Here is a 12789-nt window from a genome sequence, read left to right on the forward strand (position 1 = left end):
AGCAGCTTCCCACAAAGGCAGGAAAGCAGGAGGGAATTGCCGGGATCAAGACTTTCCGAGGCGGAACGAACACCGTGCGCTGGCCCGCGGTGCGAGCGGCTGCACTCACCTTGTTGACCACCTTCTGCTGCTGCGCGTGCTTCTGCCGCAGGCTCGCCACCTCCCGCCACAGGGCCTCGTTCTCGCTGCGGGACAGACACAGGCGTGAGGAGCAGCAGCAGGACGCGCGGCCCCGACCGCTGCTCCGCGCCGGCCGCTCGGCTTCTCCGCGCATCCAAATAGCAACGACTGCTTTTGTGAACGCTCCGAGCGCAAACGGCAACGGAAAAGTTTGCAAGGAACCTGCAGAGCTGCCCCTTGTTCCCTGAGCTGGAAGGGGGCTCCAGGCAGGGGCTGGAGAGGCAGGAACATGGCCCGGGCTCTGCACAACGAGTCCGGCTGGAGCCTCCCTTGAGGCCGAGGAGGGCCAGCGCTCCTCGGGCAGCTGCAGGAGACACCCCAAAGGGTTAAGCCCCTCCAAAGCGGCCCAGGGAGGGTTTAATGCCTTCTTTCCGCGCTGCTTTACGAGGCAATCAAACCCTGGTGAGGACTTTACAGGGGCCGCTTTCAAACGCCTCACGTGGGGAGTTATTAGGAGCCCTTTGAAGCGCTGGCCCGCGCGGCGCTTTACAGGGCTGCCCGGCGCGGGGCCCGCTCCGCACCTGCCTCTCTTAAAACACGGCCCCGCGGGGCCCATCGCGGTGCCACACGGAGCTGCGTCCCCCCCGGCGCGGCCGAGCCCGGGGCCGTCCCCACGCTGTCCCCCAGGCAGGAGGGCAACGGAATGTGGGTCCCCAAAGCCCAGTCATGGCCTCTCTTCCGGGAGGGAAAGGGAATGTGGGTCCCCAAAGCCCCCAGAGCCGTGGCCTCTGCTCTGCAGAGCATGGCCCGGAGCAGGACAGGGGCTTGCTGGCCACGCAGAGGGACGATGAGTGACTGCCTGAGGACTCTGCCCTGGAACATGAGGATATCCGTGGCAAACGTGAAGGGATCCCCATGGGGAACGCCACAATCCTCGCTTTTATTGAGCGACACGGACCCAAGCTGACTAACCCGGCTCAAAAACACGACGGAGACGCCTTAGATGGGCAGTTCTGTAAGGACGCTGCCTCGGTACCAGCAGCAGTGAAACCAAAACACAACCTGGGTTTAACCGGGACGTGGCTCCCGGGAAGCTCCTCGTGCGGATCCGGCGCGGGAGGGAGCAGCTGGCGCCGGCAGCTGGCAGGCTCGGCGCAAACAAAAGGCACCGGCTCTGCGGGCACCGGTAATTAACACCCGGAGCGGAGCCGCGGGACACGGCCGCGCACGGAACAACTCCGCTGAGGACTGTTAAACGTGTGGGCACCACCTGTATCCCAGGAAGCCCTCGCACGGGATGGAACCGGGAGCTGCTCGGGGCTCCTTGCTCCCCTCCTCTCGCTGCCGAACTCGCTGAGACGGAGCCGCAGGACGAGGCCACCAATGTGACACCGGTGGCGGGGACGTCCTTGCTCCGCACCAGTGCAACTGCCGCCTGCAGCGGAAACCGGACCCGGGCCTCCGTAGTTCTGAGTCAGCTATGGGACTGAAAGGCATTTGGAGTCGACAGCTTGAGGGCTCCGTCTGAGCAATCCTCCCTCTCCAGCAGGTCTAACCTGGGAGGCGCTGCCTTCGGAAGCGCGGGAAGAGCGTACACGGTGCTTGCTTTAGAGTCTGGAATTAGCTCAGGAACAGAACACTAATGAGTGGCCTGGCCAGGAGAGCTTGGCTGGGTTCTGCTGAGCGAGCAGGGATGCAGGCAGGGGGACCTCCCAAAAGCACCAGCGCGGCTCACGCTGCCTGTCTGCCATCGCGGCGCGCCAGTGAGAGCAGGCAGCACCTCCCTGCTGCAGCGAGCGGGCCCGACCGCGGAGCAGAGCGGCTGCAGCTCCTCCGGCATCGCAGCCTTGCCCAAACCACCTCGGAACGCCTTGCAACCAGATCCCCAGGGCCGTCAGGGCCCTGTTTTCCCCAGGCACAAACCTCACTAAAAAGCCTCTTGTCTTCTCCCCGTCCCAGTGCGCCGATCCCTGGTTCATCAGGCTGCACTTTTTCAATGCACATAAAGGTAACATTTTCAGGAGTTTAAAACCACCTCTGCTCTACCACAAAAAACATTTTTTTGAGCAATAAGGCTTTTTTTAAATACCATATTTACTAACAAAAGAGACCTTTTTGTTGCTTTAAGACGCTAAAGCCATCCTGCTCTTAATCATATCTGAGTATTATGGAATAGGAGTAACTTTTGTCATGCGGTTGCTAACCTGAGAATAAATAAGTCTTGAATGGTATGAATAAACAAGCTCTTGAAATGACCAGATACACTTCCAGGGAGTGCAGATAACCCTCCTCCTGCCCTCACGGATCATCAGTATGAAGAAGGGATTGGAGGAATTATGTCAGAAGCTCTGTAAGTTATGAATAACATGGAAAAAACGATTTGTTCACTCTCCTAACATACAAAGTAAGAGGCACCTATCGAGTCATCTGGCAGCAGCTTGAGACAGGTGGTGGTTTTGCTGCACGCAGGACCCAGGACTCTGCATGGACGGACGGAGGGATTCCCGGCCCTGACACTGCCATGAGGCCCCTGGGGTCGCCACGGCTCCCCAGAGTGGCACAAACCCACCGTTTTTTCCCCCAAAGCAACAGTCCCGAGGCAGGAAGGGTTATTCCACGCTGTCCCCACAGCCGCCGTTTCTCCATTACGCACGAGGTGCCCAACAGCCGGGGGCTTCAATCCCGTATCAGTTCACCTCACAAAGCAAGTTCAGCAACGCCAGGACACTCAGGTTCATGCACCAGTTGATGCAATTAGGAGAACTCACTCTTCCTGGAGCCCATAAAGAAGAGACGTCTGCCTACATTAACTCAGAGTTCACTCAGAAACCTTCCACCTTAGCGTCTCCCGTTCATCATTCCCTTGAGCAGCCGGCAGCTCTGGGAACAGGAGCTCGCTGCGAGCCGTGCTGTGTGGTTCCCCAGGCAGCTTTTTTTGAAGAGCTGCTCCAGAAAAATCCCAGGTTCCCAGCAGTAACACGGAGCTCCTCCTCAGCGTCCTATGCAGGGGGCTAAGCCCCATCTGTGACCCCCACATTTAACGTCACTGCAGTGACCTGGCCTGACAGAGCTGCTGCGCTGCAGCCACTGATTCCCCTGCCAAGAGGGAGCCCTCGTGCTGGGTGATGCTGCGGAGCCCGTCCAGGACACGGAGGAGGGGACGCTGTGCAAAAAGACAGCTGCAAAGGTGGCCTGGACCCTGCTGAAAGGGTGGGCCTCCCTGAGCAGAACGAGGCCTGCGAGCGCTGGCACCTGGGGGTACCGAGGCGGCCCCGGCGCAGGGACCGCGGCCTGCTCCAGACAGCGACCAAAGCACGACCCAGAGCTGCTCACCTCGCGGCCCGGGAACCAGATGCCACTTGGGTTGAGTTATTTTAACATCAACATCTCAGGCCGTGGTGGTAATTAATTTCAGATGGAGATCACTCCCCTGAAAAACGAGCACTCGGCAGGTCTTTAACCTATTGCTTGCAATGACCAATAAAATTGACTTCAGATGATCTCAAGCAGTGACTAAGCTCATAAAAAGCAGCAGCGTAGATAAAACACACAGATCCCACATTATACTCGGCATTACAAGCCATCAAAGCAATTTTAAGATCAAGCTGAAGTTTGACTGGGAGCCAGCGCGGCCCCCGGGGAGCCGCCCGCCATGTGGAGGCCGGGCAGCGAGCGCCGGTGCTCTGGCCGCCGGCTCCGCAGCAGCTGCGCTCGAGGCAACCTTTGCACAGGAAGGCCGTAAAACAACACATTACAATTGTCCAATTTAGAGGTCATAAAAGCCCGGACCACAGCCTCGGCGCGGGCCTGCAAGAGCCGGGGTTCAGCCAACAAAATCCAGGTAGCCAGGCCAGGAGCGGCCCCGTGGCAAGCGGCCCGCGCCACAGCGCAGTGCCCGGCTTCCACGCGGGCCGGGCTCCTCCGCGGCCCCGGCAAAGCTTTAATTACACACGCGCAGCCTTCGCTCCATAAAAACAGGCTCGGTGGTAACGGAGTTGCAGGAACCTCATTTCCCTTCTGCAGGGCAAGCTGCAGCCACCTCCCGTTTGAAGTGGCAGATGCTCCAGCTGATGCTGTTGAGAACACACCTGCATTAAAGGCAAGCTTTAATTTATTTTTTATTTATTTTTTATTTTTTTCTTACTTAAACCACAAAGAGCAGCAGATTGGACGGCCTCTCACCATCACCCCCATCCCTTTGCTCCCAGCAAGGCTGGGGAACATTTGTGGCAACAGATGGACCTTCCTCCGTGCACGATGCAGGGAAAAGGGGTCTGGCGAGGCTGGAGCCCCAGGTAATTGGTGGCTGAGATTCCTGCAGCACACGAGGAAATGGGCGGATGGAAACCCTGCTAATGGGATGCAGGTGCCGGGGAGGACGGACGGCTCCGGCCCCGCGCATTCACGAATGCCAGCTCCTGCCATCCCACGTTTCAGCAGGGAGAGCCTCTGCGGCGTCAGAGGAAGTAAAACCAAAACGAAGAGCTCGCTTTGCTCCAAGATTTACTGCGGCTCTTCCAGGACCCCCTGCCTGGACAATGATGTCTCATTTACGAACCTGAGCACATCACTGTTTAACTCCTTCCACCGTGTTCCCGTATATTTTTAAAAGGAAACCTGGCAATGCACCACGACAGCACTCGCTCCTTCCAGGTGGGGAGCAGCGAACCGAACCGCAGAGCCCCAGCAGAGCCGAGGGCCACGGTGTCCCTGTACCCGCACCGCGATTAACGCTCGTGCTGCTCCTTTCGGTGCCGCGGAGCCTCCGGCGGCTCCAAGGAGGAGGAATCCCGCTGCTCCGGGGCCGCAGAGCAGCTCGCATCGCTCCCTCCGCGCGCGAGGCTGCAGCGAGCGGACACGGGCTATCACGGGCTCGCAAAGCGAGCGCAGAACACAAAACACCGGCCCAGCAACCTTGCAGAAGATCTCCTTACAAGTTTTACTTCTTTGCTGGATAGACGGGGCCTCACTTTTTCCACAACGGATCCACAAAACCGTTGCTGTCTCGGAGCTGCCGAAAAAGGGTAAGGAGAGAAAGAGGGCTGTGAAGCCAGATATCCTCGCAAGCCAAGCGGGGCTGTCCTGCTCCTCACCCTGCAAACGGCCCCCGTTAACCAGACCCCGGAGCTGGGAGGGCTGCTCCTAATGAGGCTTTTCCGAGCGCGGCGGCTGAACCTGGAGAGCGCCGGGCTGGCTTCCGCGCGGCCTAGCTCAGCTCTTCCCTTGCCTAACGCTGATGGATTCAATCTTTTCAACAAATGCTCTAATGCAAACTCAATCCCCTTAGGTGAGCGCCGAATGATAATGTATGTGTTGCTTTTGGAGGCCTGAAGCCATAAAGAACGTTACGTGGGTCAGAATCATCCGGTATGATTTACTGGGGGGCTGCATACGGTAAACTACTTCTGGTGAGGAGGAATTACACTGCAAAAGGCCAAGTCCTTGTGTCTGTTTAGATTTATTTTTATCAAGAGAAACTTTAACGTTTAAATTCTGTTAGCAGCCGGGGCCTTGTAAAAGCGGCGGGGCCTCGACAGCAGGGTCTGGGCCGGAGGAAGTGCTCTCAGCGTCCCCGGGCAGAGCTTCCCGCGCCGAGCCAAAGCCAACGCGGTCCCTGAAGGAGACACGGAGAAAACGCATAAAAACAGGTGCAGACACCACGGCTCGCTCGCTGCTTTCAACAATCTGTTTAAAATTAAACTTACGGATACGCTTTGGCTCCCGCCGGGCTTGAACGGAGCCGGGGAAGCAGCGGGATGCGGCAGCCCGCCGGCTCACCCGTGTGCCCCGCGTGGCACGAGGGCCGCCGCGCGAGCCGGGGCTGCACTTTGAGCTTTCCTTCCCGCACACAAGCGAGCTCGGCAGAGCAAGCAGCCCGAAACGCGGAGGCGACGGCTCCGCTCGCAAGACAGCGGCTTTGGGTCCGCCGCGCGCCCGAAGTCGCGATCGGGTTGTCGCCCTTGCAGTGTTGGTGACTGCTGCCATGCTCGACCCGGGCAGAGCACCCGGGAGCTGCTAGGGCACCGCGCTCCTACAGGAGAGACGCGCACAAGCACAGAAGTCCCAGTGCCATCACACCTATGGCTCTGCTAAAACACTCTCCTCGCAGGACACGGCCGGAGCAGCGTGACGTTAGCCCAGGGCACCCTGGCAGGTGCCCGCGTGCACCGAGTGCCACCTTCGAGTGCAACCGTCTGCTAAAAATCGAACTATTTCCAAGCGAAAAAGCCCAGGAGAAACCACGTGGCTCACATGAGGCAGCGCTTCAGAAGCTGAGAGTGCAGAACCAAAAAATCTGCAGGAATCGCAGGGCAGTGACGGGCCCAACTCTCAGGGCAATTCCTAAGCAGCTTTGCTCCAGGCACCGCTGGAGCCGAGCGCTCCCTGCCCAAAGGCTGAGGCCGGCGGATGCTCTCGCCCACGCTGTGGCACTTGGGCTTCCTCGGGTTCTTCCCATACTGGGTTCTTGTGATTTTTTGTTTTTCCCATTTAAGAATATGGGCGCACAAACAGAAACCCAATTCGAGGGCTTCGCTGTGGCTCATTCCGCCACGGCCAGAGCGAGAGGCGATTCCGGCCGGGCTCCTCGCGCAGGAGGCGACGGGCCCCAGGATGATCCCGCGTATCCCCTGCCAGGAGGTGACCCGGAGAACAAGTAGATCTGCTGCTCCAGCTGCCGGAATGGCGGGAGACCCCGAGAGGCTGGGCCTCCTCCTCGGAGCCCATGCTGCAGCAGCGCTTGGTGCCGACACTGGCTCCCCTTTCTGCTTTGTTTTTAGAGCTCTGCAGGCCCGGAGAGGACCTGGAAGACGACAAGCCCTGTTTGCCAGAACAGAAGCAAGAAAAAACGCACGTGTCGAACTGAAACAGGCAGGAATCCCCCCTGCTCCAGGGACGCAAAGCGCGAGCCGCGCAGCACAACTCAGTAGGGATCACACTGCACTTCCCACAGCGATACCCGACCCGGACCTGCAAGAAGACCCCAAAGCAGCTCTCCCTTGCTGGCTTCAGCCCGGGGCATTTTCAATATGCCACAAAGACCGCTGACAGAATGTTAGTTGCGGCCACAAACTTTTTTTTTTTTTAAATGCCAAAGCAGCTTAATACAAGTGGCACTTGCTGTGTTCAGCTAAGAGGGAACCCTCCCGCCCCCAAACTCAAAACACATCTTTAGATAGGGAGGAAATAAACAGCAAGAGTGATTCCACCCACGGACGGGAGCTGCCTCCTCTCCGCCTACTCCGGGGCCACTGGCCTTTGGCCAAAGGGACTCTCTGGTGACTGCTAAAGCACAAGCCCCTTGTGACACAGAGCTCCTTCCCACGGGAGGAAAACCCTGCAGCTGGATCACTTAAACTCCATCACATCGGGCCAGGCCTGCCCGATGAGGGGAAGGAGAGGAGGAAGGCCAGGAAGGCAGCTGACACCTAACCCTTCCCAGACATTCCTTATTGCATGAGCGCTTCATACCGGAGCGCCGGGGAACACCCCAACCCGCGAGGACCAGAGCTCCGCCCCCTGTCCTCAGCTTGGGCTTCCACACAGCAGGGACAGGGCGGCATTCAGCATCCCGATCCTGCAAAGGATTCCAGCTCCTCCCGTCCCGCACGGCTCACCATGTTTCCCGACTCCCGCATCGCTCCTGTCTCCGAGGTTTGTTCCGTATTTCAGTTCTCCCACTCCCGACACGAGGACTGGACGCATTCACGTGGCTGCAGGAGGACCCACGTCCCCTCCAGAGCCGACAGATAACCGAGGCCCCGTATCTATAATCGCTACTATCAAATGAGAACGAATACAAGGTCTTTTGGTCCCACTGCAAGCTCATTTTCAGAAAATTGCCATTCTTCTTCCTTGGGATTTTTACATTTGGTCAAACACATGGGATTTTTGCAGCAAAAGTAACCTGCTTCTGACTCCTAGATGAAGAAACTCAGGCCTTGAGCTGAAGGCCATCTCACCCAAGGAGCTCTGGCTACCTCTTGGACTTCTGAGGGCCATTTCTAGAAGCCAGGACCATTAAGCACCATGCCAGGGAGTCTGAAGTGAGGCGTATTTCTGCGCAGAAGCTCGGGGAGATCCCCTTTAACAAACCCCTTCACGATCAGCCATGCCCAGCCCTCCCTGCCCCTGGCCTCCCCCTGACTGACTGGCAGCTCCTCGCACATCTCTGCTCCCTCGTGGGACCGTTAGGGCCAAGACCAACACGGCTCCGGCTGCTGGAGCGTTTCAGCAGGAGAAAGAGCACGAGAGGGCTGAGCTGGCAGGCCCCAGGGCAGCTCATTCCATCCAGGAAACGATGGCAGCTACATGGACGCCAGAGAAAGCCGACTGCTGACACTGGGTAGGGAAAACGACCTGGAAAAACCCTGTGGTGGAGACACAACGGGCTGCGAAGCAGCAGGACCTCAGGAAGACAGTTAAAAACTCATCAAGAAAAGGAGTGAGGCCGATTTCAAGGTAAGAGCCAGCTGATGCTTTGAAACTTGCTATTAAGTCCATTAATAAAAAGTGTAATTCTAAATGGATCGGATATGTTATTGTTCAAGAAACACGAAGAGATTATTTTTTTCAGCCACAAGTTGTTGAGAAAAGGAGGAGATGAAAGATGACTCGTACGTTCTGCCTTCCAGAAAGGGAAGTGCAATCCAAGTGGAAGGATCAGGTACTAATGATGGGGATGGGAAGAATTAAAGGTAATGAAATGCAGACCCGAAAGCTGTGTTTATTGAGAGATATAGAGAACCTGCAGAAGACTGGAATAGCTACTAATGGCCCTGAAGGATGGAGAAGCAGCCAGGAAGAATGGAGTATATTAAAGCAACAAAAGGTTATTACGCTATTACAAGCGACAAACAGCTTGCAGCTGGGTGCCCCAACGCGCGGCGTCTCCCCGATGCGGCGACTCAGCCGCTGCTGAGCTCCGTGCCGGTGCGGAGCCCCCTTGGCAGGGGCTCCGGAGCAGTTTTCCGCCGTGCCGGTGACGGGAGCGGCTCCTGGGCCCGGTGGTGTGACGGGAGGCGGGGGAAGGCCGGGAGCGCGCGCTCCGCGGAGGCCGCTCGGGAGGCTGCCCCCATCCCGCGATGAAGACCTGCTAACGGATTGCACAGTCCACGCGGTTCACAGCAAGTATTTTATTTTGGCGGTTTTACGGGAGCCTATTGACCTAAAAAGGGCGCAAAAGATGCTTTTTTAATACCTTCCTGCAAGGGGGAATTCTGCTGCTCCGGGAGACGCTGCCCGTGCTCTGCTGCCGGAGGGCTCGCGGTCCCGCTCTGCGCCCTCCACCTAGTGGCTTCCCCCACTTCATACTCACTAACGCTCCCGTCTGCTGCAGCAGCCCCCGCGCAGCCCTGCACAGCACCTGGGAGCACTCGCATCCTGCACGCAGGGACACAAGCCCAGACACCTCATCTCAGAACACGCCACGGGGCCGCCAAAGCCGCTCAGCTTGAGACGAGCACCACGTGCGGGGAGCGCAGGCCCGGCAGCTGGGGTTAGAGACGGCCCCCGACGCTGCTTATTCTTCCCACATTGTCCAGAACATAAACCTGCAAAAGCAGAAGCCTCCCACACTCACGCAGAGCGAGAACGGCTGGGAGCAGAGCAGCCAAAAGACGCGGCGCATCCCAGTGAGAGGCAGACGAGTCGTTTCAGGCAGCTGATGGCTTTTCCAGGAAAGCGGGAAGAAAACAGCTTCCAATCTGGGCACGCACAGATTTACCCTGCTGTAGATGTAGCAGGGAGTCCGCTGCTAAGCGGTCACCTGAAGCAACACGGGTATTTCTGGACGCGAAGTGGGTAGTTTGGTTGTTCGAGGCAAGGAAGGCAGCTGGCTGCAAGTTTTTGGAGGGTTGAGCTGCACTAACGCAGGGCTTTGCTAATTCAGTGTTGACTGCACGTGGGGTTTTTGTTCAAAGCCACGTTATTGGCTTTGCTTGCTTGAAAGGGGGAAAGGAAACAATCTTTTCTGCTGTCTATAGTCCCATGACCCTGAAATACTGCTGATGGTGCACAAGGCTTTCACAGAACACCATTTACCAGCAGGTTCGCAGGACAATCCCTTCCTTTTCCTTCTCCCCTTGCAAAGGGCCTGAAGAGAAGCACAGCCTCGATGGAAGGCTGGGCGCTCATACCTGGGGCAAATAGAAGATGAAGAGAATCATCTAGAATGACCTTGGAGACGAAGCAGCTTCTCTCCCCTCCCATGAACACCAAAGGTGCTAGAGAAGTGATCTGCAAGCACAAGAATAGTCATGAAATCCAAGAAAAGGGAGACTTTTGGACACAGCATGGAAGAAACAGTTTTTCCACCATACAAGTGTCCCTCTGCAATCCCACCCCTGTGACGGAGAATAGAGCTGCCTGCTCCACTTTCCCTAAGGCCCAGGACCAGATTCCTTACAAACAACGGCAGAGATGAAGCTGCACCTCAAACAAACTCGCTGCAGTTAAGTCATTCCATGTGGTGGACAGGTAAACAGGAGAAAAGATTGGAAGCAAGACTCCCGGGGTGCCTACAGGAATCAACCGCCAACTTCCCCCAGCTCGTTGGCTTCCACGGTTGTCTGAACTTAAAGGCAACTTTAAGAGTCTCGGTGCAAGTCTTAACCTGACAGATTACTCCCAAATCCTGCAGGCCAGCTCCTGCAGCACAATGTAAGCACGCTGATTAGGTGACAAACCCAAGTGACATTACTAAACTCCTCTGTATGACCAGCATGGGAAAAAGGGGAAGATTTAGTGGAAGAAGGTTAAGCAACAGCGCCCTGCCCATCTCTAAAGGTATTAGTGGGATGTGAGACCACCTGCACTGCCTCCCGCCCCAACAACGAACGCTGGCGGAGCAGGATCCAGCGCGAATTTAACTGGGTGCAAGGAAGAGGTCAAACACCTGGAAGAAGAAAATATTAGGACAGAAGGATAGGAGACATTACCCCCAAATGGCTTGAATACCCTGGTGCAGCATAAGACAAGGACAGAATAGGTAGGTTTTGCTGGAGGGATAAAAACCACAAAGGAAAAACAATCCTGAGCACCACAGAGTCCGGAGTTTCCGACTGCTCCCCGCACAGGGAAGCAGCTTCCTAAGTCTCTGCAGCCCTTCCGACTAGTCTCTCCAAGAAGAGCCGGACTCCGCTGCCGCCGCTGCTCTGCGCTGTTTGGGAGTGCAAGGCTGGCTACCGTGAGCCCAGGGCTTCAGTGGGGATGAAGGGGCTCCACAGGGCCCTCTGCCACCCCTTCCCAAAGCCCAGGTTACTCTCCCGAGCCGAGCGGCTGCTGGGAGCAGAGCGCGAGCAGCAGCACCAGCCGACCCTCGCAGCGGTCTTAAAAACACCACGTTCGGGCCAGAAATCCAACTGCACAAGCTCTTCTGCCACCCCTCCCCACATACATACTGCTTCATGGCTATCAGCTTGGAGTCCATGCTCTCCTGCTTTCCTTTCATCACCTGGATGTCAGTCAGGAGCTTGGTTACGTTGTCTTGACGAACCTTTATATCCTCATTCTTTATACTGGATACCTGGAGACAGAAAGGAAGATGTCAATGCTGGTTTCTTCCTAAAAAAAAAAAAAGGTTATTTAAGTATCAAAGTTGATATCACAAATAATCTATCTCCCTCCTCTGGATCAACTGCCACATTCACACCTGACTCCAAGCACCAAGGGACTAAACCCAGCTATCTACAACACAGGTTTTCCATGGGCATACTGCTATTTGCAAACATCAAATTCTGCTGCAGCCCTCCATTTTTTTTGTTGTTTGTTTGGTTTTGGATCAGAAGTACAGTGTTCAAGTAAAACTGCACACCTGCACGAGGGCTGCCTGCCAGCACTCACCTGCAGACAGGCACTGGACCAAGATATCCCTATGGATAAGGGTGACCCTACATCTAGGAGTCAGCAACACAAATACCCGTGAGCGCATTTACACCCCAGAGATGAAAAATACTTTTCTCTTCTTTGAAAATGCTCTTCGAACACTTCCCAAAGTCTCTGCTGCATGCAGCGAGTTGAGCATTGGTCTCAGCAATTAGGAAAACAGGTTTGAGAAAGAAAGCAGGAGCAAAGGGGCAGAGGAGCTCCCTGCAGTGCAGCCAGCAGCTACGCCGCCTCCTCGAGAGAGCCAGACACACTCGGCATCCTCAGCACGTCGCTGCAAGCCGAGAAGATCCTGCGCAGATGATTCTGTTTTTCTGGGAAAACACTCAGGAGAAATGACACCTAAGCACACTGCACAAGAGCCGTCCCGTGCGCGAACGCTGTGCATCTGCCAATGGCTACGGGGTTAACACGTCTCACCTATTTGAGCGCGCCTCCCCTCCGCCTTGCTCTCCAGCAGGTCGTTAATCCCCAAGCTCGCGGCTCCACAGCCTTCTAACGTGTTCACCCACTGTGCAGCTGCCTGGAGGAGCTAAAGGCCTTGCTGAAAACGGCACCGCGAGCACCCCGGGACAGAAAAGCGTCGCGCCCTGCACGTTGCTTTCATTAATACTTGGAAATGAATGACTAAAACGTGTTCCTCCAACCTGCATTTCAGGAACAATAAATTGGAACTCCTGATATCAAAAAACGGGGGCAATTGCAAAGCCTCTCCATAAATAAGGGAAAAATATCTAAGTTTAGATTTGGGATATGCAAGATGCTAACACATTTCAAATATTCCAG

General features: G+C 56.2%; 1 protein-coding gene across 2 annotated transcripts in view; it reads right to left on the reverse strand.

Moving 5' to 3' along the window:
- HSF1 (heat shock transcription factor 1) overlaps positions 1-12789 on the reverse strand; it is a 43292-nt gene that overhangs the window by 15219 nt on the left and 15284 nt on the right. For both annotated transcript variants that reach the window (XM_088537120.1, XM_088537119.1), the window contains exons 4-5: positions 11520-11644; positions 110-185 (exon numbers count right to left, since the gene is read on the reverse strand). In XM_088537120.1, coding sequence (XP_088393246.1) covers positions 110-185; positions 11520-11644 — 201 coding nt within the window. The remainder of the gene's footprint in view (positions 1-109; positions 186-11519; positions 11645-12789) is intronic.

The sequence above is a fragment of the Tinamus guttatus genome, unplaced genomic scaffold, assembly GCF_059628265.1.
Source record: "Tinamus guttatus ecotype Peru unplaced genomic scaffold, ASM5962826v1 Tinamus_guttatus_pri_ptg000731l, whole genome shotgun sequence".
NCBI lineage: Eukaryota > Metazoa > Chordata > Aves > Tinamiformes > Tinamidae > Tinamus > Tinamus guttatus.